At 46.2% G+C, this 25,559-nt stretch overlaps 1 protein-coding gene across 3 annotated transcripts in view; it reads right to left on the bottom strand.

Annotated features, from left to right (window-relative positions):
• DRP2 (dystrophin related protein 2) overlaps positions 1 to 25,559 on the bottom strand; it is a 195,755-nt gene that overhangs the window by 83,835 nt on the left and 86,361 nt on the right. For all 3 annotated transcript variants that reach the window (XM_075324062.1, XM_075324061.1, XM_075324063.1), the window contains exons 8-11: positions 19,993 to 20,053; positions 19,631 to 19,692; positions 13,777 to 13,851; positions 7,892 to 8,093 (exon numbers count right to left, since the gene is read on the bottom strand). In XM_075324062.1, the coding sequence (XP_075180177.1) occupies positions 7,892 to 8,093; positions 13,777 to 13,851; positions 19,631 to 19,692; positions 19,993 to 20,053 (400 nt within the window). The remainder of the gene's footprint in view (positions 1 to 7,891; positions 8,094 to 13,776; positions 13,852 to 19,630; positions 19,693 to 19,992; positions 20,054 to 25,559) is intronic.

Below are 25,559 nucleotides of genomic sequence, written 5' to 3' on the forward strand. Positions count from 1 at the left end.
CGGTGTATGGATGCCAGAGGAGCCCGTTTTGCCCGCAGGCGCTGGCCCTTGGGTCTCTAGCCTGTGGCGGTGGCTGTATACCCTCACGGTGCGGACGGTTGCCTTCTAACGGGTCTTTGGTTGTTAGGAAACCCCTGGGGTTCCGGTCACACTCGGATTTGACTTTTGTCGGCGGCTCCAAGCCTGGTCGGGGTCCGATGGCCCTGCCTGTATGTGCTAGCTTCACTTCGCTCCTCGGTCGGTACCGGTGGGCCACCGCCCGACCCCGGTCCTACGGTTTTGCATTGATCCACCACTCCTGCAGACGGCCACCACCGTCTGCCAACCTTGCTGTCAGTGCCTGGGCCACAAACCCAGACACTCTCCACTTTACTTCTCTCACTTTCACCTCCTAGACTCAACTACTGCTTTTCCCGCCTCCAGGCCTGTGAACTCCTCGGTGGGCGGGCCAACCGCCTGGCTCCGCCCCACCTGGTGTGGACATCAGACCCTGGAGGGAGGCAACAAGGGTTTTGTGTTTGGCTAATGTTACTGTCCGGGGGGTGGGTGTGTGTGTGTGTGTGTTACCTGTGACGACCTGGCTAGTCCAGGGCGCCACATTCCCCCTTGGTGAAATGTAGACCGTCCGCGGGCTGCCCGTCCATCACCGGTTTTATTTTTCCAAACTGTAAAAATATAAATAACATGGTAACGGTAAACATTTAAAACATAAGCATTCTTTTGGTCACTTTAACGTTGCAGATATAAACATTTTTAATCACAGACAAACGGACGGATGTCTTCCGCTCTCCCACCCAAGCAACCTAGCCCTGATGCTGCCCCTAAGAAGTGGGCAGCACCCCTTGACCCCAGTCCAGGTTCAGGCTGCCCGAGCGGGAACGGGTACGGTAACTCGCACCTGGCTGTCACTTCAGGGGACCCCACATCCAGGGAGACCCCTGACCCCCGGAGGATGGCCACCGGTCCTGGTGGTGGCCGGGCCCCAGCCTGCTCTGCTGCGGGCCCTTCCTCCAATCTGCCTCTCCGGAGGCGGCATGGACGGAAACCAACCCACCAAACTATTTACAAACCCACAAGTTCGTGGGTGGCCTGCCAGTTCTCGGCCATGTTCATGAGCAGCTTCTCATGTGGGCGGTAAAACACATAGGGTCCCTCCGGGGACAACTTGCCGGCAACGGCCGGAATAATCACTGGTTGCTGATTAGGTGAAACTTCGGATTGATTGGTGCTGATTTGACGGTAAACATGGTGCTGAGGGTCCCAACGGGGACAACTGCTCTTTTCCTCATCTTTAAACAGCAATCCCGCGGCACAGCTGCCGTTGCTGCCGCTCCCGGTGTGGAGCACCTTCTGCTTGCTCCAGTTCAGGCGGCGTGGGGGATGGGCCCAGACAGAGTCCCTCCGTGCCGGCTACGACCGGTACCTTCGATAATGAGGGACCCCGCTGTGACGTGGCCTGCTCTGCCTCCTGGCAGCTGCATCCCCGCCGTGCCTCAGCCGAGGCCTGGGGTCTGGGAGCGGTTGACGGGACTTGCGGTGCTGGCCTCTGGTCGAGGATCGCCTCCGCTGCGGCCGGGCGGACTGCCGGGGCCGTCATCATCTCTGTCGCAGTCGGGATGGAAGCCGGGACGGGTGCCAGGGCGGTGACAAAGGTAAGGCCCAGGGGTCGCAGGTCTGGGCCCTCTCCCTCAGACGCTGCGGGCTCCGCTACCGGTGACAGGGGTAACGGGTCGGTCGGGGCGTTGGTCGCGGGCATGGGCAGTGAGGGAGGTAGTGTGGTGGATGGCAGCAGGCCGGGCCCCTCAGCCGTATCGACCGATCCTTCAGGGACATAGGGGCGTGGGTCGCTTACCCGCTCCTCTGAGACCACCTCCACTTCGGATGCCCAAACGGTTGCGGCCAGGCCCTTCGTCTCCGACGTCCACTTCGCCAGCATGAAGTGGACTTGGGCCTGGAGCTCCTGGCACATCTTGCGGCTGGATCCAGGAACGTGTTTCGGCAGAGTCCTGGCGTCACTGCATGCTGCAGCGCTAGTTACATGCCGCCATTCTTCACCCGTCCCCCCTAGGTTCTCTTCAGTACTTCCACTTGTTGGGGGCGGGGCTTCGCGTTCGCGCCTTCCCCGTTCGGGGAAGACGCTCGAGCGGAAAATCTTCGCGCCAAAGATGGCGGCGCTTCAAATTTTTTGGCCGGACGCCGCCGGCAGAGACCACAAGGTGCACTTCTACTGGTAAGTAGATTGGTTCTATCCTGTTCGTGACGCCAAGTTGTCGCGGGCGGCGGGGCGCTGCGCTCGCTAACACTCGGGTCCGGCGCTGCGACTGCTGCTCGGTGGCTCGAGCGGTGGGCCGGATCCGGGGACTCGAGCGGTGCTCCTCGCCCGTGAGTGGAAAGGGCGTGGTTTGTTTGGGGATTTAGTCTGTGATGCCACCCACGGGTTGTGGTGAAGATGGGCACCATCGCTCATGGTGACGGGGATCCCGGGAGCGATGCTAGGGAGCAGCTGGGATGTTGTTTTCCCCCTCCGTGGGTAGGGGTTGGTGGTCCCGGGGCCCGGTGGTGTGATGGGAAGGCAGGGTCGGTGAGGTGCAGGGTTGCAGGGACAGTGCGGCGCGGTGCCGGATGGCACGGGTGTACTCACTCAGCAAAAGATGCACAAAGTCTCCGGTAAACCAAACGGCTGGATGGACGGGTCCCGCAGCCGGCTGCAGTGTCTCTCCCCGGACAGGTGATGGTGGCTGTCTCTCCCTGCACCTTTGTGTACTTTGTTGACTCCAATGGCTTCTCAACGGTAGTCCGCTCCCTGGTGTATGGATGCCGGAGGAGCCCGTTTTGCCCGCAGGCGCTGGCCCTTGGATCTCTAGCCTGTGGCGGTGGCTGTATACCCTCACGGTGCGGACGGTTGCCTTCTAACGGGTCTTTGGTTGTTAGGAAACCCCTGGGGTTCCGGTCACACTCGGATTTGACTTTTGTCGGCGGCTCCAAGCCTGGTCGGGGTCCGATGGCCCTGCCTGTATGTGCTAGCTTCACTTCGCTCCCCGGTCGGTACCGGTGGGCCACCGCCCGACCCCTGTCCTACGGTTCCGCGTTGATCCACCACTCCTGCAGACGGCCACCACCGTCTGCCAACCTTGCTGTCAGTGCCTGGGCCACAAACCCAGACACTCTCCACTTTACTCCTCTCACTTTCACCTCCTGGACTCAACTACTGCTTTTCCCGCCTCCAGGCCTGTGAACTCCTCGGTGGGCGGGCCAACCGCCTGGCTCCGCCCCACCTGGTGTGGACATCAGACCCTGGAGGGAGGCAACAAGGGTTTTGTGTTTGGCTAATGTTACTGTCCGGGGGGTGGGTGTGTGTGTGTGTGTTACCTGTGACGACCTGGCTAGTCCAGGGCGCCACACTACATCTAAGAACTCTGTGTCACAACTGCTGCATCCAGTAAACTAAGTGAAATATCATTGGAATCAGGATCTCTTTGCCTACATTATGGTACAGAAAGATAGCAAAAACCTGCTGACAGATGCAATTTACTTAAGATTCTTTCAATTTTGGAACCATTTCAGCAAAAATGCATCTAACAAAATGTCAGGGACCCTCTACTACGAATGGTTCTCTGGTCCTATGTCACAGTACAAGTTGGTAGATAGCGGATCGCTCAGTTGTTTGCATAAATCCCATATGTTATAGAAAGCATAGCTTTTCACAGCTTCTCCTTGACAATTTGCTCTATAAAAAAGGGGTCTGGGCACTTTCTTTTCAATGGTAGTAAATTTATGAAATTGCTGATTTTGTTCAGATCTTTAAAAAATCATAGATGGAATCTGGTTCTAATCGGCTTAGTTACTTTTAGTAGCCCTTAGGCTGTGAATTTAGTATGTAGCAGAGCCGGAATGATCGTGGGACCTTGAGTGGATTACGTCAGAACAGGGTATTTGGGGTTAATAAAGGGTGGGTGGGGTTTTTTGTATTTTATTTCAAATAAAGGATTTTTTCGGTGTTTGTGTTTATTTCTTTTCACTTACAGATTAGTAATGTGGTTGTCTCACAGACATCCCCAATTACTAATCTAGGGCTTAGTGGCAGCTGTGAGCTGTCATTTAACCCTGATATTACCCCAATTGCCATTGCACCAGGGCAATCGAGATAAACTGGGTAATGTGCCAGGATTGTCGCATCTAATGAATGGATGGATCAATGGATGAACAATTCTGGGAGGCTGAAGGCTGCTCTTTTTAGGCTGGGGGGCCCAATAAGCATGTGCCTCCCCAGCTTGAGAATACCAGCCCCTAGCTGTCGGCTTTATCATGGCTGGGTATCAAAATTGTGCGGAACTGCACGCTTTTTTTTAATTATTTATTTAAATAATTTAAAAAAATCCTCATATATTTATACACAGCCAAGATAAGCACACAACTGGGGGCTACAGCCTGTAGCCATATACTTTATCTGTGCTGGCTATCATATGGGTGGACCCTACACAAATTTATTTATTTATTTACTAGAAGGTGGCCCGATTCTACGCATCGGGTATTCTAGAATTTACGTATTGTGTAGTTCATGTATGATTTTTGTTATATATATATATATATATAGAGAGATGTTGTTGTCTGTAGTTACCAAGTGTTTGTGTAGGCGCTGTACATGTTCTGGGTGTTGTCTGGGTGTGACGGGGGGTGAGAGCGGTGTTGTATGTGTGTTGCGTGTGTTGCGTTGTTTGTGGAGCGCTGTGTGTCTGTAGCGTTGTGTGTGTGTTGCGCGGTTTGTGTGTGTGTGGTGTGTTTTGGGGGGAGGTATGTTTTGAGCAATGTGTGTGTTGTGCGGTATGTGCGTATATTTGTGTGTGCCGCGGTGTTTGTGTGTGCAGCGTTGTCTGTGTGTGCAGCGTTGTCTGTATGTGTGGGTGTCTGTGTAGGGCAGTTGTTTGTGGTTCCCAGTGTGTGTGTGTGTGTGTGGTGTGTTGTGCAGTGCGCGCGTGTGTGTGTGTGTGTGTGTGTGTGTGTGCATCAGCCTCTCTTCTCTCAGCCTACCTCTCCCAGCCTCCCTCCTCCCAGCCTCCCTCAGCATCAGCCTCCCTCTCCCAGCCTCCCCAGCATCAGCCTCCGCCAGCATCAGCCTCTCTCCTTCCAGCCTCCTCCAGCATCAGCCTCTCTCCTTCCAGCCTCCTCCAGCATCAGCCTCCCTCTCCCAGCCTTCCAAGGATCAGCCTCTCTCCTCCCAGCCTCCGTCCTCCCAGCCTTCCCCAGCATCAGCTTTCCCCTCCCAGCCTCCCTCAGCATCAGCCTTCCCCAGCATCAGCCTCTCTCCTCCCAGCCTCAGCCTCTCTCCTTCCAGCCTCCCCCAGCATCAGCCTCTCTCCTTCCAGCTTCCCTCAGCATCAGCCTCCCCTTCCCAGCCTTCCCCAGGATCAGCCTCTCTCCTCCCAGCCTCCTTCCTCCCAGCCTCCGTCTCCCAGCCTCCCTCAGCATCAGCCTTCCGCTCCCAGTCTCCCCCAGCATCAGCCTCCCCAAGCATCAGCCTCCACCAGCATCAGCCTCTCTCCTTCCAGCCTCCCCCAGCATCAGCCTCTCTCCTTCCAGCCTCCCTCAGCATCAGCCTCCCGTTCCCAGCCTTCCCCAGGATCAGCCTCTCTCCTCCCAGCCTCCTTCCTCCCAGCCTCCCTCTCCCAGCCTCCCTCAGCATCAGCCTTCCGCTCCCAGTCTCCCCCAGCATCAGCCTCCCCAAGCATCAGCCTCCACCAGCATCAGCCTCTCTCCTTCCAGCCTCCCCCAGCATCAGCCTCTCTCCTTCCAGCCTCCCTCAGCATCAGCCTCCCGTTCCCAGTCTTCCCCAGGATCAGCCTCTCTCCTCCCAGCCTCCTTCCTCCCAGCCTCCCTCAGCATCAGCCTTCCCCTCCCAGTCTCCCCCAGCATCAGCCTCCCCAAGCATCAGCCTCCACCAGCATTAGCCTCTCTCCTTCCAGCCTCCCCCAGCATCAGCCTCCCCATGCATCAGCCTCTCTCCTTCCAGCCTCTCTCCTTCCAGCCTCCCCCAGCATCAGCCTCCCCTTCCCAGCCTTCCCCAGGATCAGCCTCTCTCCTCCCAGCCTCCTTCCTCCCAGCCTCCCTCTCCCAGCCTCCCTCAGCATCAGCCTTCCGCTCCCAGCCTCCCCAAGCATCAGCCTCCACCAGCATCAGCCTCCCTCGTCCCAGCCTCCCCCACCATCAGCCTCTCTCCTCCCAGCCTTCCCCATGATCAGCCTCTCTGCTCCCAGCCTCCTCCAGCACGCCGTGCTCCTCTGCCGACACTCACACACCCGATCGCATCCACTCACACACACCCGATCGCATCCACTCACACACACCCGATCGCATCCACTCACACACACCCGATCGCATCCACTCACACACACCCGATCGCATCCACTCACACACACAGACACTGACGATATCGCACATACGCGCTTATACTCACAACATCCGGGGATATCACATGCTTCTGGCCATGTGATCTTCCGGCAGGTCCTGGAAGATCACAACAGCACAGTATCGAGGCCGAGAAGCAAGCGATATCCCAGGATGTTGTGAGTATGTGGATGCGATGTGATGTGTGTGTGTGTGAGTGTGATCTGATTTGTGTGTGTGTATGTGTGTGCTGTTATGTGTGTGTGCTGTTATGTGTCTGTATTTTCCGGCGCTGCAGGACCTTGATGTGTGGATGCGATGTGATGTGTGTGTGATGTGTGTGTGAGGTGTGTGTGAGAGTGAGTGTGAGCCGCTGTACACTGTTAACTATGATACACATCGGGTAACTAAGGGACCTTAGTTACCCGATGTGTATAATGGTTACCAGCTTTCACGGCCTCCGTGAAGATCCCAGCATCGCAAGGTTATGTCTGGCGCTGCTGGGATCCTGACGGAGCCGGTGTAGAAGCAAGCGATATCCCAGCATGTTGTGATGTGTGAGGTGTGTGTGAGAGTGAGTGTGATCTGATGTGTGTGTGTGTACTCACCTGGGAATCGGGGCTCCGTGTCAGTTGGGCCAGAGCGAGCGTGGATTGCGTGAGGGGGGCGGGGCCTGCAGAGAGCCGGGGCGAGAGGCCAATCCGTGTGGGGGGGCGGGGCCATGGCGAGCCCAGCGGCCAATCAGCTTTGTGTCACCGTAAGGACACAATTTCGGAGCATGACAGACAGACAGATAGATAGACAGACAGACAGACAGACAGACAGACAGAATAAGGCAATTATATATATAGATTTTTACACCATGATAGGGACGCACACACATTGTCTGTAATTAAAAGCAGTCAGACACAATGTCACACATGGTGGGGACACGGTTTGACTGCAACCAATCATAGACGCCGGGAGTGCTGGCGGGCGGGGATAGCAGTGCATATGCATGAGGGATAATAAGCGGCCCCGGAAGTAGTGTTACAGCCACACAGAGACTGGTAAGTATAATGTGCGTGCTCTAATCCCCCTACGGTAGCCCTTTCTACCACCATTTTAAAGCACATAAAAAGGGGTCCCATTACATTTATATGGGGATCGGTGTCCGGGCAGATACCCGGGATTAATTCTGGGCCTGAACCGGGTTTTTGTAAATCCGGTTGGGCCTGCTGATCCCAGATATCTGAGGGCTTCGCGCATCAATATCAGTGGTACCATTTACAACATGTTCATGAAACATAATAAATTAGATTAGCAAAGTTAAGTGCCTTAAATAGTAACATTATTAGATATTTATAGCGTTTTTAAGTTATACCTAGTCATAAAAGACATTAATATGATGTATGAAATGGGTTTGCAGATACTCATCATATAGACATTGGCTTAAATGTTTTAGTGGTTACTAACAGTCACAGGTAATGATGTTGTGTTATGCACACACAAAAAGTTTTGAGTTGCGTACCCATCAAAGACATTTAGCAGCCAGTTGAGGGCTAGGTCCACACACAATGGCACATTGACTAAAAGTCCACGTTCTTCTTCTAATCGCTCATATAGTGAACTCAAACATCGAATAACATCGAGGACATCGAGGGAGCGATCTGAAGACTGCAGGATATCACAACTAAGTACCTGAGATAGGAGGGGGAGGGTGACTAAGTCCACTGAAAGATGGTCAGAGAAAGAAATGAAGAAGAAATGGTTCAAGTAATACAATTGGTGAGGTAAGGGAAAAAAAGAAGGAAAAAAGGAGAAATAGAAAGGTTGGGTATATAAAAAAGAGGAACAGAGAAAGCGGCAAAATTAGTTTGACAGCCCTTGTATGACTGTTTTTTATAGCAATCCCTTCCCTGTGAGATATTGTAATACATTAGGTTTCGGAGGCAATGCAGAGTAGAAATATTGACCATTAAAGGGAATCTGTCAGCACGTTTTTACTATCTCATCTAAGAGCAGCATAATGTAGGCCAAGAGGCTCTGAATCCAATGATGTATCACTTAGATTACTGGCTGCAGCCATTCTGATACAATCTGAATTTTTAGCTTTAGGGGTGCTTCACACACAGCGAGCTCACTGCCGAGATCGCTGCTGAGTCACGCTTTTTGTGACGCAGCAGTGACCTCATTAGCGATCTCGCTGTGTGTGACAATGAGCAGCGATCTGGCCCCTGCTGCGAGATCGCTGCTCGTTACACACAGCCCTGGTTCGTTTTCTTCAAAGCCGCTCTCCCGCTGTGACACACAGATCGCTGTGTGTGACAGCGAGAGAGCGACAAATGAAGCGAGCAGGGAGCAGGAGCCGGCATCTGGCAGCTGCGGTAAGCTGTATCCAAGATAAACATCGGGTAACCAAGGTGGTTACCCGATATTTACCTTAGTTACCAGCCTCTGCAGCTCTCACGCTGCCTGTGCTGCCGGCTCCGGCTCTCTGCACATGTAGCGGCTGTACACATCGGGTTAATTAACCCGATGTGTACAGCAGCTAGGAGACCAAGGAGCCAGCGCTAAGCAGTGTGCGCGGCTCCCTGCTCTCTGCACATGTAGCTGCATTACACATCGGGTTAATTAACCCGATGTGTACTGTAGCTAGGAGAGCAAGGAGCCAGCGCTCAGTGTGCGCGGCTCCCTGCTCCCTGCTCACACAGCTAAGCGGTGTGCGCTGGTAACTAATGTAAACATCGGGTAACCATACCCGATGTTTACCTTAGTTACCAGTCTCCGCAGCTTCCAGACGGCGGCTCCGTGCAAGCGCAGCGTCGCTTGCACGTCGCTGCTGGCTGGGGGCTGTTCACTGGTCGCTGGTGAGATCTGCCTATTTGACAGCTCACCAGCGACCATGTAGCGATGCAGCAGCGATCCTGACCAGGTCAGATCGCTGGTCGGATCGCTGCTGCATCGCTAAGTGTGAAGGTACCCTTAGTCATGTAGTTGAGCCCAGGGAGCTGTCCCCACCCACACTAGGCTCTCTATAGACATTGTATATTGACAGTGAGATGTTAATCACAACACGGGGGCGTGTAGGACAACATGACAGGAGCCAGCTAGACCTGGTAATGATAATCACCAAGTGATAAAGCCTTTAGTTTAAGTAAACAACAGCACGGAGCCTGATAAGAGAGGCGAGGCATAGTTGATTTTTGTTTTTCAACCCCTACAGCATGCTGCTTTTATCTTGGATAGCAAAAACCTGTTGACAGATTCCTTTTCAATTTTGCTTGGATTACCAATGGGCCCTGGATAATGCATTTTTTCACTAGACCATCCATGGATATTTGACTAGATATACAATTAAAATTTAATGGGTGACGTTGGGTGTCGGCCTGATAGCCAGAAACTCCATGAGTCTCAAGAACCGGATATTAGGTCGACAATTTTGTTGGGAAATTTGTTGTGCATGAACAGTCCATCCTCCATTACTGTGGATGATAAATATGGTAACAGCCAAGTATTTGCACAATAACCTCTCCACCGGGAACCTAGCACCCCTACTCTCATGATCAGTGACCTCTCGGGAGACATATTCCCATTAATCTGAAATATATTTGACATAGTACGATACAGCCGTACTAAACTGGAGCCTAGAGGGCTCCTTACAGGCCTCCAAGATAGTACAAATGAATTCTACTTTATATCCTTGTCCCTCTAGTGATTCATCACCAATTAGGCTAATTAGAAAATCCTTGTAAAAAAATAAACCCAACCATATTTAATAAATATTTATTTTCTGCCCCATTAAAGGTGGACTCCAGCAATTTCCTACCTATATAGTGCAGCATAGGCTGTTACTAAAGAATAATGTAGAGGCTCGAGTGCACCTGATTTAGGTGATGTACACTTTCTGGTCTGTGGGCTATCTGAATCCCTTCCTACCCTCTTACATGGTTGTCCTAATACAGCCTACATTTTCCATGAGGCTGCGAAGTCTGATCATGCTGCACGTGGCCTGCTCTGAGGCCCATTTAATGGCAGCAAGTGATAGATCAGTGACAAACACTGATGTACCTTGTTACACACTATTAAGTATATATTTTTTTCCTATGTGATGCAGATGCGCCTGTCTCCTGCTTGTGATTTTCTTACTGACAGCTTTCACAAGCAGGAGGCAGGGAGAACTGTGTGAAGCTGAATCTCAAACTAAATGGAAATACATGGGAAATTCAGCACATAGTGCACACACAAAGGCAGTGAGAGTCAGAGGCGTTTTAGATCCCTGCAGGTAAGGATTTTATGGTTTCACCTACTATATCAGCGGTCCATCAGTTAAAGTGAACCTGTCACCAGATTTGCCCCCTATAAGCTGCGGCCACCACTAGTGGGGTCTTATATACAGCACTCTAGAATACTGTATATAAGAGCCCAGGCCACTTTGTATAATGTAAAAAACACCTTTATAATACTCACCTAGGGGTGGTCCGGTCCAATGTGTATCGCTGCTCTTGATCCGGTGCCTCCACCATCTTGTGTGAGCGTCTTTCTCCTGCCCAGCCCTATGTGGATGACGTGTCCTACGTTATCCACACATTGGCCTCCATTACACTCCTGTGCATGCACACTTTGATCTACACAGCTGAGGGCAGATCACAGTATTGTAGTGCGCATATGTGAGCGTTCTTTGACCTTTCCTCGCGCCTGCGTATTACAGTACTTTGCTCTGCGCTCATCAGAGCAGATCAAAGTGTGCCTGCGCAGGACCGTAACGGAGGCCTCTCTGTGAATGACGTAAGACACGTAATTCACACAGGGCTGGGAAATAGGACAGCGACTGCACATGATGGAAGAGGCACCGGACTGAGACCAGCGATGCCCATTGGCTGGGCCACCACTTAGGTGAGTATTATAAAGGTGTGTTTTACGTTATACAGAGCGGCCTGGGCTCTTATATACAGTAGTCTGGAATGCTGTATATAATAGCCCACTGGTGGTGGCCGCAACTCATAAGGAAAAAATCTGTGACAGGTTCCCTTTAATACTGCATGGGACAGCCATACAAAAGAACAGAAAGAGTGGGGCTTGGTGCGAAGTAGAGGTGTCAGGAGTTGTCAAGAGGGATTTGATAGGTGATGATGCTATCCTCTAGTTCACTGGGTTAAAGTAACTTTTTTATATAAAAGACTATATGTACTGGACCCATAATTACAGCATATCCGTCATTTTAATTTTAATTTCATAAATCAATGGTACAAATGAAAATAGGCAACTTTGTAATATATCTTATCAGACACATCTGCTTCTTTCTCTGCCAGAATTGATCAAACATTATCTCAGTAATGGAGAAGTTGTCACTGAATACAGATTTCAGAATGGAGAATGTTGATATTGACTGATTAATTCTGGCAGAGAAAGAAGCAGATTTGTCTGATAAGATATATCAAAAAGTTGCCTATTTTCCTTTGTACTATTAATTTATTAAATAAAAATTAAAACGACAATTACGCTTTAAAGTGGAGGTCAGACAACTCAGCTACCCATACTGAATATATGCACGTAACTGACACTTCTAGAATATTGCTGGGGGGTTAGTATTATATGTGGAAATTTGCTGAAGTGCTACATTAAATTCAATGGTAATTATCATATTGATTTATATTGCTCATTCAGAAGTACCATATTCTCATATGAGGGCTCTCCATGGGTTTCATGGATAGCACTAGTATTTGTGGCAGTCTATGGGGCCACGCACATGTCCGCGTTTTTTTGCGTGCTTGAAAATCACGGAAACATACGCAATTTTGATCTGAGTACTGGATCAGAATTGGCACTGCAAGTCTATGGCTGAATTTAAAAACTGGATTGCACATGTGATCAGATGACATGTGAATGTGGGCCGATTCTCATTAACTGTCAGAAAGGAGTAGGGCAGAAACTTTTTTTTTTTTAGCTCCATGTACTAGAAACTAATGAAACGCGGCACACACTCTGATCCAAAAAATTGGTCCGCTCTTCTTGTATGTGGAAAAAACGTTTATTTCGATGGGCTCTTAGACTGAATCCACAGTCAGGCCAGAACTTGTATATATACAATAAGATTATGTGCATATGAGATTGGCCTAAGGCTGTATTCATGGCAAAAACAGCATAGCCATCAGCATAATTAACGTTTATGCTATTTAAAACAAATCTGTCAGCAGGATTTTGCAATATAAGCTGCGGATAGCATGCTGCAAGGGTTAAAAAAGAGAAAATAACTGTGCTTCTCTTATCTGTGTGTGAGCTATTATTTACCTAAAATAAAGGATTTATTACTCTGTAATTAACATTAGAGGACTCTGAAGTCTCCTGCCAGATTGTCCTGCATGCTCCCTGCTGTGATTGGCACCTCACAGTCATTGTACAATCTCTATAGAGAGCCTGGTGCAGGCATGAAAAGGACTCAGCTCTGCTAAACTCAATTCTGAGATAAAGTCAAAATGATTGCACCCTGTAATTTAAGATAAACATGGTTAGTATCAGAATCTCTTTGCCTACATCATGCTGCTCTCAGATGAAGTAGCCAAAACCTACTGACAGTTTCCCTATAAGTCAAGGTCAATAGTAAAAAGTTAGAGATTTGGGATTTTTAGCGTTTCTCTTCCTATTTTCACAAGAAAGTTTCTTCTATTTTCTAAAAGAAAAAAGACCATGGGTAGTAAATGCTTGAAAATAACATAAGAAAGCATTGCTGATGCTCCTTGGCGTGACAAGGGCTTCAATAGTATGCAATGCTTTATTTCAAATTAGCAAATACTTGCAGCCTTTTTTGATTTTTTATTGGGGGGGAGAATTAATTTTGGACAGTTCTAGCTATAAAAAAGGAAGGGTTTAATTAGGAACTAAACAGGTTTGACAAAATTCTGTGCTCAAAACTATATAAACATCTAATATGAAAAATACTAAGTATTGAAACAAGTAATGTACATTTAACAAAAATATAAAAGCAACACTTTTGTTTTTGCTCCCACGTTTCATCATCTGATCACAATCAACAAGCTGATCAGCTCTATGTGAAGGAGAAGCATGGCACTATGTGAGGCAAATGGTGGTCACACCATATACTGACTGGTATTCTGACTCCTCTGAACCCTTCAATACTTTAAAACTGCACATTTTAAAGTGGCCCTTTATTGTGGCCAGCCTAAGGCACACCTGTGCAATAAGGCACACCTGTGCAATAATCATACTGTCTAATCAGCATCTCGATATGCCCCACCTGTGAGATTTAGACAAATTTGTGCACAATATTTGAGACCAAAAGTCTTAGATCTTAAAGTTCAATTCATGAAAAATGGGACTAAAAACAAGTGTTGTGTTTATAGTTTGTACAGTGTATATTGTCCAAATTTAGACCATTTTACAGCTGCTATATCTCACATCTTAGAGCCTTTTGAACTCTTCGCAGTTTCATCGCTGTTCGGTAGGCAGAAAATTTTATGTTATTTAAATCTCCTGAAAAAAAGAACATACAAAGGACATTAATTATACCAGATAGTGGATATGAATATATATATATATATATATATATATATATATTCTCGCAAATATAGTTAATTTACTGTCAGACACGGCAATTACACAGTACATAGCAGAGACACATATATAAGATTATCTCCACACAGGAAAAAAAAATTAAACACATCCAATTGTATAAATTATTATTATTATAAGAGCTATTGATTAAAATTAACTTTAAAATGACTGTTGTTAGTGGAAAAACCCCTTTAATATTCTAATATAATATACTTTCATTTAAAGGGAACCTGTCAGCAGTTTTGGGGCCTATAAGCTGCGGCCACCGCCAGTGCCCTCTTATATACAGCATTCTAACATGCTGTATATAAGAGCCCAGGCCGCTGTGTAGAACGTAAAAATCACTTTATAATACTCACCTAAACGGGTGGTGCGGTGGAGTTGGGTCATATGGGCGTCTTCGTTCTCCGGTGCCTCCTCTTTCAGCCATCTTTGTCGTCCTTCTTACGAAGTCGGGGTGCATCACGCGTCCTACGTCATCCACACTCGCCAGCATTGAGGTCCTGCGCAGGCGCACTTTGATCTGCCCTGAGCAGGGCGAATCAAATATAGTAGTGCGCCTGCGCTGGACCGGTGAGTGTGTATGACGTAAAATGAGTCATGCACACAGGCTTCAGAAGGTGGACGAAGATGGACGAAAGAGGAGGCGCCAGCACCGGAGAAAGGCGACATCCATATGGCCCAACTCTTCCGCAGCGACCGTTTAGGTGAGTATTATAAAGTCATTTTTACATTCTACACAGCGGCCTGGGCTCTTATATACAGCATGTTAGAATGCTGTATATAAGAGCACACTGGTGGTGGCCGCAGCTTATAGGCCCAAAATCTGCTGACAGGTTCCCTTTAAGGAATGGGAGCTATTTGAGAATCAAGTTCTAATAATAAATAAGACATTCAAGGAGGCCTGGACGCCTTTCTGGAAAAATATTAAAATTTATGGGCTCTAGATTTTGTGACGGGACATTTATCCAGGGAGTAGTCTGATTGCCGTATGCGATCTGGGAAGGATTTTTCCCCTAGCATGGGGCTATTAGCATCTGCGTCTGGGGGGGTTTTGCCTTCTTCTGGATCAGAAAATTTGTTTATAGGTTGAATGTGAAGGATTTGTGTCTTTTTTCAACCTAACATTGCTGTTACATGTCACCTGAGTCATGGCAGCATGTATCAGACAATAGGTTTATGATCTCAGCCATGTATGTTTATCTACGAAATGCCTCAGTGCATCCCCAGTGACTTCTCCTCACACAATGCCAGTAACTCACCGGTATGTCTCTTTACACGCACACAGGCAGAGACCTGTCAATCAAAGAAAGGGGGCGGGGAGATGCCACTGGGGACCAACCTGTGAGCTGTCAGTTTCCCCTTAAAAACCATCCCTTCTGTTTATTCACAAACTATGGAATAAAAAGTGCCACATTAAGGGGAGCTTCTGGGGCCTGACTAGGGAAGGAGTTGTACATATGATAGAATTTCTACTGCTACTCTGCATCAAACCTACATTGTCTGCACATTCCCTAGCACTGTAATACAGCACAGCTCTGGGAAGGTTTAATAGTACTAAGGTAGGGGAAACTCCAAGGTTCAACCATTGTATATACTGTATGTGGTGCAAAACCAGACGGAATCAAAAATAAAGATATCAAGGTTGGATCAAGAACTAAACTACCACGTGTTTCACACGCACCCATAGATTTATATGGGTGCGTGTGATCTGATTTGTGGAGGCAACACAGCATGCAGCGATTGTTTTCTCATGCCGAATCAGCTTGAGAAAAAAAATTGCAGATCTGCAGTGCCCCACAATATAACACTGGTCCGAGTGCTATCCAAGTAAACATTGGATAGCACTCGCCCGGGACACACACAAATGTGGGCGAACCCTTACAGGCAATATGTGAAATCCAGTATGATAAATGGTGATTTTTATTCTAATGGTCTTTACATATACTTTTTTATTTTGACAGTATATAGACTTTACCCAGGATGGCATAATGGTCAACAAGTGGAACTTTTTATCAAGCCTTTCTAATATCACACAATATACACCATGTGCAGAATTATTAGGCAAGTTGTATTTTAGAGGATTTTTTTTTATTATTGATCAATAACTATGTTGTTAAAAGATAAGTCGGCATTTGGAGAATTGCATCGATGGCACTCTGCAGAAGGGGTCTGTCACGTCCTCACCAGATTTCGCTCCTGCAACTTCTGCTTCAGTCACCAGGCGCCGCCGTACACCGCTTGCAGAATTATTAGGCAAGTTGTATTTTAGAGGATTTTTTTTTTATTATTGATCAACAACTATGTTCTCAATCAACCCAAACGACTCATAAATATCAAAGCTTAATATTTTTGGAAGTTGGAGTGGTTTTTTTTTAGATTTGGCTATCTTAGGAGGATATCTGTTTGTGCAGGTAACTATTACTGTGCAGAATTATTAGGCAACGTAATAAAAACCAAATATATTCCCATCTCACTTGTTTATTTTCACCAGGTAAACCAATATAACTGCGCAAAATTTAGAAATAAACATTTCTGACATGCAAAAATAAAACCCCCAAAAAATAGTGCTCAATATAGCCCCCTTTCTTTATGATGACACTCAGCAGCCTATCATCCATAGATTCTGTCCGTTGCTTGATCTGTTTACGATCAACATTGCGTGCAGCAGCCACCACAGCCTCCAGACACTGTTCCGAGAGGTGTACTGTTTTCCCTTCTTGTAGATCTCACATTTTATGAGAGACCACAGGTTCTCTATGGGGTTCAGATCAGGTGAGCAAGGGCGCCATGTTATTATTTTTTCATCGTTTAGACCTTTACTGTCCAGCCACACTGTGGAGTAGTTGGATGCATGTAATGGAGTATTGTCCTGCATGAAAATCATGTTTTTCTAGAACGATACTGACTTCGTCCTGTACCACTGCTTGAAGTTGTCTTCCAGAAACTGGCAGTAGATCTGGGAGTTGAGCTTCACTCCCTCCTCAACCCAAAAAGGTCCCACAAGTTCATCTTTCATGATACCTGCCCATACCAGTACCCCACCTCCACCTTGCCGGCGTCTGAGTCGGAGCGGAGCTCTCTGCCCTTTACTGATCCAGCCTCTGGCCCATCCATCTGGCTTATCAAGAGTCACTCTCATTTCATCAGTCCATAAAACCTTTGAAAAATCAGTCTTAAGATATTTCTTGGCCCAGTCTTGACATTTTATCTTATGTTTCTTGTTCAGAGGTGGTTGTTTTTCAGCCTTCCTTACCTTGGCCATGTCCCTGAGTATTGGACAGCTTGTGCTTTTTGATACTCCAGTAACGTTGCAGCTCTGAAATATGGCCAAACTGGTGACAAATGGCATCTTTGCATCTTTTTTGCCCAACACGCTTCTTGCGACCCTGTTGGCTATTTGCCATGAAACGCTTGATTGTTCGGTGATCACGCTTCAAAGGTTTGGCAATTTCAAGACTGCTGCATCCCTCTGCAAGACATCTCACAATTTTGGACTTTTTAGAGCCCCTCAAATCTCTCTTCTGACCCATTTTGCCAAAGGAAAGGAAGTTGCCTAATAATTAAGCACACCTTATATAGGGTGTTGATGTCATTACACCGCACCCATCCTCATTACAGAGATGCACATCACCTGATTTACTTAATTGGTAGTTGGCTCTCAAGCCTATACAGCTTGGAGAAGGACAACATGTATAAAAAGTATCATGTGATCAAAATACTCATTTGCCTAATAATTCTGCACACAGTGTATGTATTTATTTTGTAAGCAGTTGTATAGAGCAAGATCACACAAGGCTGGTGCTGGCTGTGTTTTACAGATGACGCTCAATAGGAACTGCTACAATAGGAGCCACCTCAGATCTCTATACTATAACCCCTTAGATGATGCAGTCAAGAATGGCAGTGACATCTAAGTTGGTAGATAGTGGATTAGCCAATGGACCCTAGTAAGTTGTCATTACAGTTTTGGTCTTATTGCAGCCATTTACGACTTCCATTGGTTAGTCATGTGGCAAGGCTCGTTAAAGCATTGATATTGACTTTTAGGATTGCTACTTCGAATAGGTGGCGCTAGAGTTCAAGTCCTTTTCCTCTCTGAAGAGGCAATTTGCATATTTATTTTCCTAAAGGAGCACTGCATGGCTCATAAGCCTCTTTACATAGACATGCTACACATAAAGAGATACCTGAGAAACTTACATGGTCATAAACATCATTGCAAAGCCACAACAATTGGTAAAATTGGTAAAAATACATATTATTTTATTGGGAGGGTTTTATGGTTTTTTTTTTCTAGTGTGGTCAAAAAAGTCTCAGGCAAATAAACCCTTAGTTGTCCACTACTCAGAGAACTCCTTTCCAATTGCTATGTTTCCCGAAGTAGAATAGCTATACTTTATCCTCACCTCTGGTATCAACACCTTTCTAGTAAAGTTGGCTCTCCTGGGACTCTAGTGACGTTGTCATGTCACGTGAGTCTTGCAGCCAATCAACAGCTACTAATGGTCCGCTTCAATCTCCCTTCCTTCAGACGAATCTGACATATGGAAGAAGTGAGAACTGCTGCTGTTACGTCCAAAGGATTAGAGTGTGAAGCGGCTGGAGGACTCAAGTCGTAAAACAATGTCACAAAAGTCCCAGGAGACCCAGCATTGAAGTCTCTCAAAAGGTGGCAGCATCAGAGGTGAGGATAGCCTATTTTTTTTTTATTTACATGGAGGAATTTAGTAATTGAAAAGAAATTGACTGAGTAGTGAAAAACCCTTTTAAGATCCTGTTTGGCTAGTTCACACAGTGCATACAGCAAATGTAGGAAAAATAATAGGAAATATATAAAATGTATTGTATACATTCCCCTTAAGATGTAGCCATCCTTCAGCCATATATAACATATGCATAATTTGCACTTGGACATATACATTTTATTCTAAACCAAGAAATAATATTTTATTAAAGGGAACCTGTCACCAGATTTGTCCCCTATAAGCTGTGGCCCCCACCAGTGAGCTCTTATATACGGCATTCTAACATGCTATATATAAGAGCCCGGGCTGCTGTGTATCACGGAAAAAACACCTTTATAATACTCACCTAGGGGGCGGTCCGGTCCGATGGGTGTCGCTGCTCAAGGTCTGGCGTCCCCTCCATCTTGTGCAATTGCCGTCCTCTTGTCAAGCCCCTTGTGCATGATGCCTCCTGTGTCATTCACACACAGGTCTCCATTACGATCCTGCGCAGGCACACTTTGACCTGCCCAGCTGAGGGCAGAGCAAAGTACTGTAATGCGCAGGCGCAAGGAAATGTCAAAGAACGCTCACATGTGCGCAATACAATACTTTGATCTGTCCTCAGCCGGACAGAGAGAAATGTGCGGGAGCGCAAAGGAGGCCTCAATCTGAATGACGCGTCATGCACATGAGGCTGGGCAAGAGGACGGTGGTCATACAAGATGGAGGAGGCAACAGACCGAGAGCAGCGACATCCATCAGACCGGACCGCCCCCCTAGGTGAGTATAATAAGGGTGTTTTTTACGTTATACAGAGCGGCCTGGGCTGTTATATACAGTATTCTGGAATTCTGTATATAAGGGCTCACTGGTGGTGGCCGCAGCTCATAAAGGAAAGACCTGGTGACAGGTTCACTAACATCAAAAACAAAATTGGGGTAAGTGGTTAATGTTAAAGAAAATCTCACCAAGTGCCTGGTACAGCTCTGTCATTTTTGGATGATCCCAGCACGTTGTTTGTGCCTGATGACTGCATGTAAAGAACAGACAGGTAAAGTTAAGTAATCTGATCCCAACACTGTCCATCATAACGCAAAAACTCTAAAGACTCATTTACTATATGTATATATTTTCACCCAAAAAACAGGACTATTTTATTTACCTACAAGGCACCCTACATATTGTCACAGAGAATTTCATCACTCACCAAATACTAGAAAGACTAATTATTTAATCCTCTAATAATACAAATTAAATCTTTATTAAATATAGACCTTATAGAGTCAATGAAAATGAAGATAGACAAAGCCATAATGGTAGTTCTACTCACTTTATATAATAGGGAACCTTGTTGGGGGATATTGCTCTCTCCCAGGGCACTTGTACGGAAGCTGGAATACAGAATGCGGTCAATCTGTTAATATTAGTTTCTTAATTTTTGACTTTTATGGGTTACTAGCTGTAGTACCCGACATTGCCCGGGATATTAACTGTCTCTCTACCAGTCTCTGTCTGTCTGTCTGTCTCCCTGTCTCTCTCCCAGTCTCTGTCTGTCTCTCTCCCAGTCTCTGTCTGTCTCTCTGTCTTTCTCTTAGTCTCTATCTGTCTGTCTGTCAGTCACTATCTGTCTCTTTCTGTCTGTCTTTCTCTGTCTGTTTTTCTCTCTTTTTCTGTCTGTCTGTCTCTTTCTGTCTGTGTCTGTCTCTGTCTGTCTCTTTCCCTGTCTTTATCCATGTCTGTCTCTGTCTGTCTTTGTCTATCTCTCTGTCTGTCTGTCACTGTATCAGTCTCCTTGTCTGTCTCTATTTCTGTGTCTGTCTGTGTGTGTGTCTGTCTCTATCTCTGTGTCTGTGTCTCTATCTCTGTGTCTGTCTGTGTCTGTCTGTTTCTCCCTATCTTTGTGTCTGTCTGAGTCTGTCCATCTCTTTCCCTGTCCGTCTCTTTCCCCGTCCGTCTCTTTCCCGTCCGTCTCTTTCCCCGTCTGTCTCTTTCCCCGTCTGTCTCTTTCCCCGTCTGTCTCTTTCCCCGTCCGTCTCTTTCCCTGTCTGTCTCTTTCCCCGTCCGTCTCTTTTCCCGTCTGTCTCTTTCCCCGTCTGTCTCTTTTCCCGTCTGTCTCTTTTCCCGTCTGTCCCTGTCTCTTTCCATGTCTCTGTCTGTTTTGCTGTCCCTTTCCTTGTCTTCGTCTCTTTCCCTGTCTCCGTCTCTTTCCCTGTCTCTGTCTCTTTCCCTGTCTCCGTCTCTTTCACTGTCTCCGTCTCTTTCCCTGTCTGTCTCTTTCCCTATCTGTCTCTTTCCCTGTCTGCCTCTTTCCCTGTCTTCCTCTTTCCCTGTCTGTCTCTTTCCCTGCCTGTCTCTTTCCCTGTCTGTCTCTTTCCCTGTCTGTCTCTTTCCCTGTCTGTCTCTTTCCCTGTCTGCCTTTGTCTGTTTCTCTGTCTCTTTCGCTGTCTGTTTCTTTCCCTCTCTCTCTTTCCCTGTCTGCCTGTTTGTCTGTCTGCCTCTCTGTCTCTTTGACTGTCTGTCTCTATCTCTCTGTCTCTTTCCCTGTCTGTCTTTCTCTCTATCTGTCTCCCCACCAACATCATATTACCTCACACATAAGCTTCTTATAGTAACAATTTCTATTGTTCCTATAGCAAACAATCACAGCTCCTATTAATAATCTGTAGCTCCCAGCTCCATTTACTTTAATGGAGGCAGGTTTTTTGGAGAGTAACTGCAAAGCGCAGGGTTAAATTTTCCTGTCAAAACATAGTACACGACGTTCCCTGAGTCACATGGGGCGTCTGTGCAAAATTTCGTGATTGTAAATGCGACGGTGCGGATTCCTTGAGCGGACACACACACACACACACACACACACACACACACTCAGATTTATATATTTGATTTTACATTGTATCTATCTATCCACCTATCTATCTATCTATCTATCTATCTATCTATCTATCTATCTATATATCTATCATCTATCTATCTCTATTAATTGCTATAGGAGTGCAGACAGATGCTGTACAAGGTGGTTTATTGTTTTCTGGAACACGACACAACAATTTACAAAATTTTGGGAATTTTACCAGAAAATTGCCAACTGCCTTTAAAATAAGTCTCTTGGCAGCAGATATGGTGAATCTGCCACTTAGTAAAAGAAAACTCTGAGAGGGGAAGGGAGTAGCGCACCTACTAGCCACGGTCATTACGGCACAGGAAGGATCTTCCTATATAAATAGACTGAAGACGGAGTCGGGTGATCTTGTAACGGAAAGTGAGGATAAAGAGGGAGATAAAGAGGTATTATATGCGGCTATACACATCAGACTGACCTTACGGAGACTGAGATTGAGCAATATTTGGATGCTCTCTCTCCCCACACTGGCCGACGAAGAAAGGGATTTGTTGGATCGAGACATCCTGTTGGAAGAATTAGAGGAAGCGCTTGGCCAGACGCAATATGAAAAAGCTCCGGGACGGATGGCCTGCCTGGCGAGTTTTATAAAACGTATGCACCCTTACTACTAACTAAACTACTTAAAGTATTTGAAGAGGCTGAAAGGCAGAGGGTCCTCCCGCCTTCTATGAGGGAAGCTTTAATAGTCTTAATATTAAAATCCGGAAAAGATCCAGAGATCCTGGATTCGTACCGCCCAATTTCTCTACTAGCAACAGATGTTAAATTACTGGCCAAGGTGCTCACCAATAGGATGTCCCGAGTCATCTCATCTATTATACAGAATGATCAAACAGGATTTATTCCATGTAGAGCCACATCTATGAATCTTAGAAAATTATACTTAGGGATTCAAGGGTCGCCAATGACATTAAAATAAATCCCAAAATCTTTTATGAATACATTAATGCCAAAAGGAAAATAAAGGATAGTATTGGCCCCTTAAAATATAATAACAAGTTAGTTATAGAGGACAAACAAAAGACTGACTTTGAAAAATCAAAGTTCACCACCCGATATAATTAATTTAACACAAGATGAAGTACGCCTACGTCTAAGTAAACTAAACATTGACAAATCCCCAGGGCCAGATGGCATTCATCCACGAATACTGAGGGAATTGAGCTCCGTAATCGACAGACCGCTGTATCTCATCTTTTTAGACTCACTTGTAACGGGGTTGGTGCCTCAGGATTGGAGGATTGCTGATGTGGTACCGATATTTAAGAAAGGTAAGAGGGTAGATCCAGGCAACTACTGTCCAGTAAGTCTGACATCAGTAGCAGGCAAAGTTTTTGAGGGCATTTTAAGGGATGACATGCAAAAATATATTGCAGAAAATAATATAATAACTGACAGACAGCATGGATTCATGAAAGATAAGTCGTGTCTAACCAACCTGTTGGGGTTCTATGAGGGGGTAAGTGCAAACCTGGATATTGGTAATGCAGCTGATGTGATTTATTTGGACTTTGCAAAGGCATTTGATACTGTAACACACAATAGCTTATACTAAAGCTCCAGAAGCAAGGACTGGGGGAAACTATATGCAACTGGGTAAGGAATTGGCTAAAAGATAGGAAACAAAGAGTAGTCATAAATGGTACATTCTCTAAATGGGCTGCAGTCAGCAGTGGGGACCCGCAGGGATCTGTGCTAGGACCGATTCTTTTTAATCTCTTTATTAATGACCTTGTGGATGAAATTGATAGTAAAGTGTCAGTCTTTGCTGATGACACCAAACTATGTAGGATATTAAAAACTGACCTTGATAGTACAATATTACAAAAAGATCTGGATAAGATGTTAGAATGGGCAGATACTTGGCAAATGAGATTTAATGTTGATAAATGTAAAGTAATGCACCTAGGACGGAGTAATCCTATAGCTGCATATACATTAAATGGAAGTAAACTCGGGACTACAGGAGAAGGACTTGGGTATTCTCATTACAAATAAGCTGAGCAGCAGCACTCAATGTCAAGCAGCAGCTGCAAAAGCAAACAAGATGCTAGGGTGTATAAAAAGAGAGATTAGATCCCGTGATCCCAACGTATTGTTACCCCTCTATAAATCACTTGTAAGGCCACATCTGGAATATGGGAACCAGTTTTGGGCTCCACATTTTAAAAAGGACATTCAGAAGTTAGAGTCAGTTCAAAGGAGGGCAACTAGACTATTACAAGGAATGGAGGCCTCTCATATGATGACAGGTTGAAAAAGTTAGATATGTTTAGCTTAGAAAAAAGACGTCTCAGAGGAGATCTCATTTATATGTATAAACACATGTGTGGTCAATATAAAGGACTAGCACATGACTTATTTCTTCCAAAGACAATACTAAGGACCAGGGGGCACTCACTGCGAAGGGAAGAAAAGCGATTCCAACAGCTAAATAGGAAAGGGTTCTTTACAGTTAGAGCAGTCAGACTGTGGAATGCCGACCACAAGAGGTAGTAATGGCAGATACTATAACAGCTTTTAACTCCTTCACGACCATGGACGGATCTTTCCGTCATGGATCGTGTCCCGGTAAGCCCCGCCCCCTGCCGCGGGCAGGCGGCGTGGATCGGCACACATATCAGCTGTTTTCAACAGCTGACATGTGTGCCTACATGTTCCGAGTGGAATCGCATTCCACCCGGAACATTAACCCCTTAGATCTCGCTGCCAAAGTCTGGCAGCGAGATCTATATGCGCGCGGCCATGTTTTTTACTTACCGCCGCCCCCTCCGTACGTCACGTGAGTGATCACGTGACGTTCGGTGGTTGCCATCGTAGCACAGGGTCATGTGATGACGCCTGCTGCTACTAAGTTTCACTTTCCTTTTTCCTCGGCACGGAGCAGAGGAAAAAAGAAAGTGACTATTTCTGCTGTTTACAGCGGTATAGCTGTGATCACTAGTAAAATAAAATAAAAAAAGTAAAAAAAAAAGTTTTAAAAAATTAAAAAAAAAATAAAAAACCTAAAAGTTCAAATCACCCCCCTTTCCCCCCCACTGAAAATTAAAGGGTTAAAAAAAAATAAATATACACATATTTGGTATGGCGTTCAGAAATGCCCGATCTATCAAAATATAAAATCAATTAATCTGATTGGTAAACGGCGTAGTGGCAAAAAAATTCCAAACGCCAAAATTACGCTTTTTGGTCGCCGCAAGTTTTACGCAAAATGCAATAACAGGCGATCAAAACGTAGCATCTGCGCAAAAATGCTACCATTAGAAACATCAGCTCGAGACGCAAAAAATAAGCCATCACTGAGCCATAGATCCCAAAAAATGAGAACTCTACGGGTTTCGGAAAATGGCGCAAAACGTACGCCACTTTTATTGGACAAGCTTGTGAATTTTTTTTAACCCCTTAGATACAAGTAAACCTATACATGTTTGGTGTCTACAAACTCGCACCGACCTCAGGCATCATACCCACACATCAGTTTTACCATATAGTGAACACCGTGAATAAAACATCCCAAAAACTATTGTGCCATCACACTTTTTTTGCAATTTTTCCACACTTGGAATTTTTTTGCTGCTTTCCAGTACACCATATGGTAAAAATTATGGTTTCATTTAAAAGTACAACTTGTCCCGCAAAAAACAAGCCCTCATATGGCAAGATTGACGGAAAAATAAAAAAGTTACAGCTCTCGGAATAAGGGGAGCAAAAAACAAAAACGCAAAAACGGAAAGTGCCACGGGGCTGAAGGAGTTAAAAAAGGGCTGGATGATTTCCTCACTACACACAACATTGTTGGCTATAAATGACTTAGTGACCAAATGTAGAACTGGTGGAGGAAGGTTGAACTAGATGGACCTAGGTCTTTTTTCAACCTTAGTAACTATGTAACTATGTAATTCAGCATAGTTCTGAGAAGCCAGGGGAAAGGGAAATTTTGTCCTTAGACACTGCTAAGGCGTTCGATAGCTTAGAATGGGGGTATTTGTGGG

This window comes from Anomaloglossus baeobatrachus, chromosome 9 (genome assembly GCF_048569485.1).
Source record: "Anomaloglossus baeobatrachus isolate aAnoBae1 chromosome 9, aAnoBae1.hap1, whole genome shotgun sequence".
NCBI lineage: Eukaryota > Metazoa > Chordata > Amphibia > Anura > Aromobatidae > Anomaloglossus > Anomaloglossus baeobatrachus.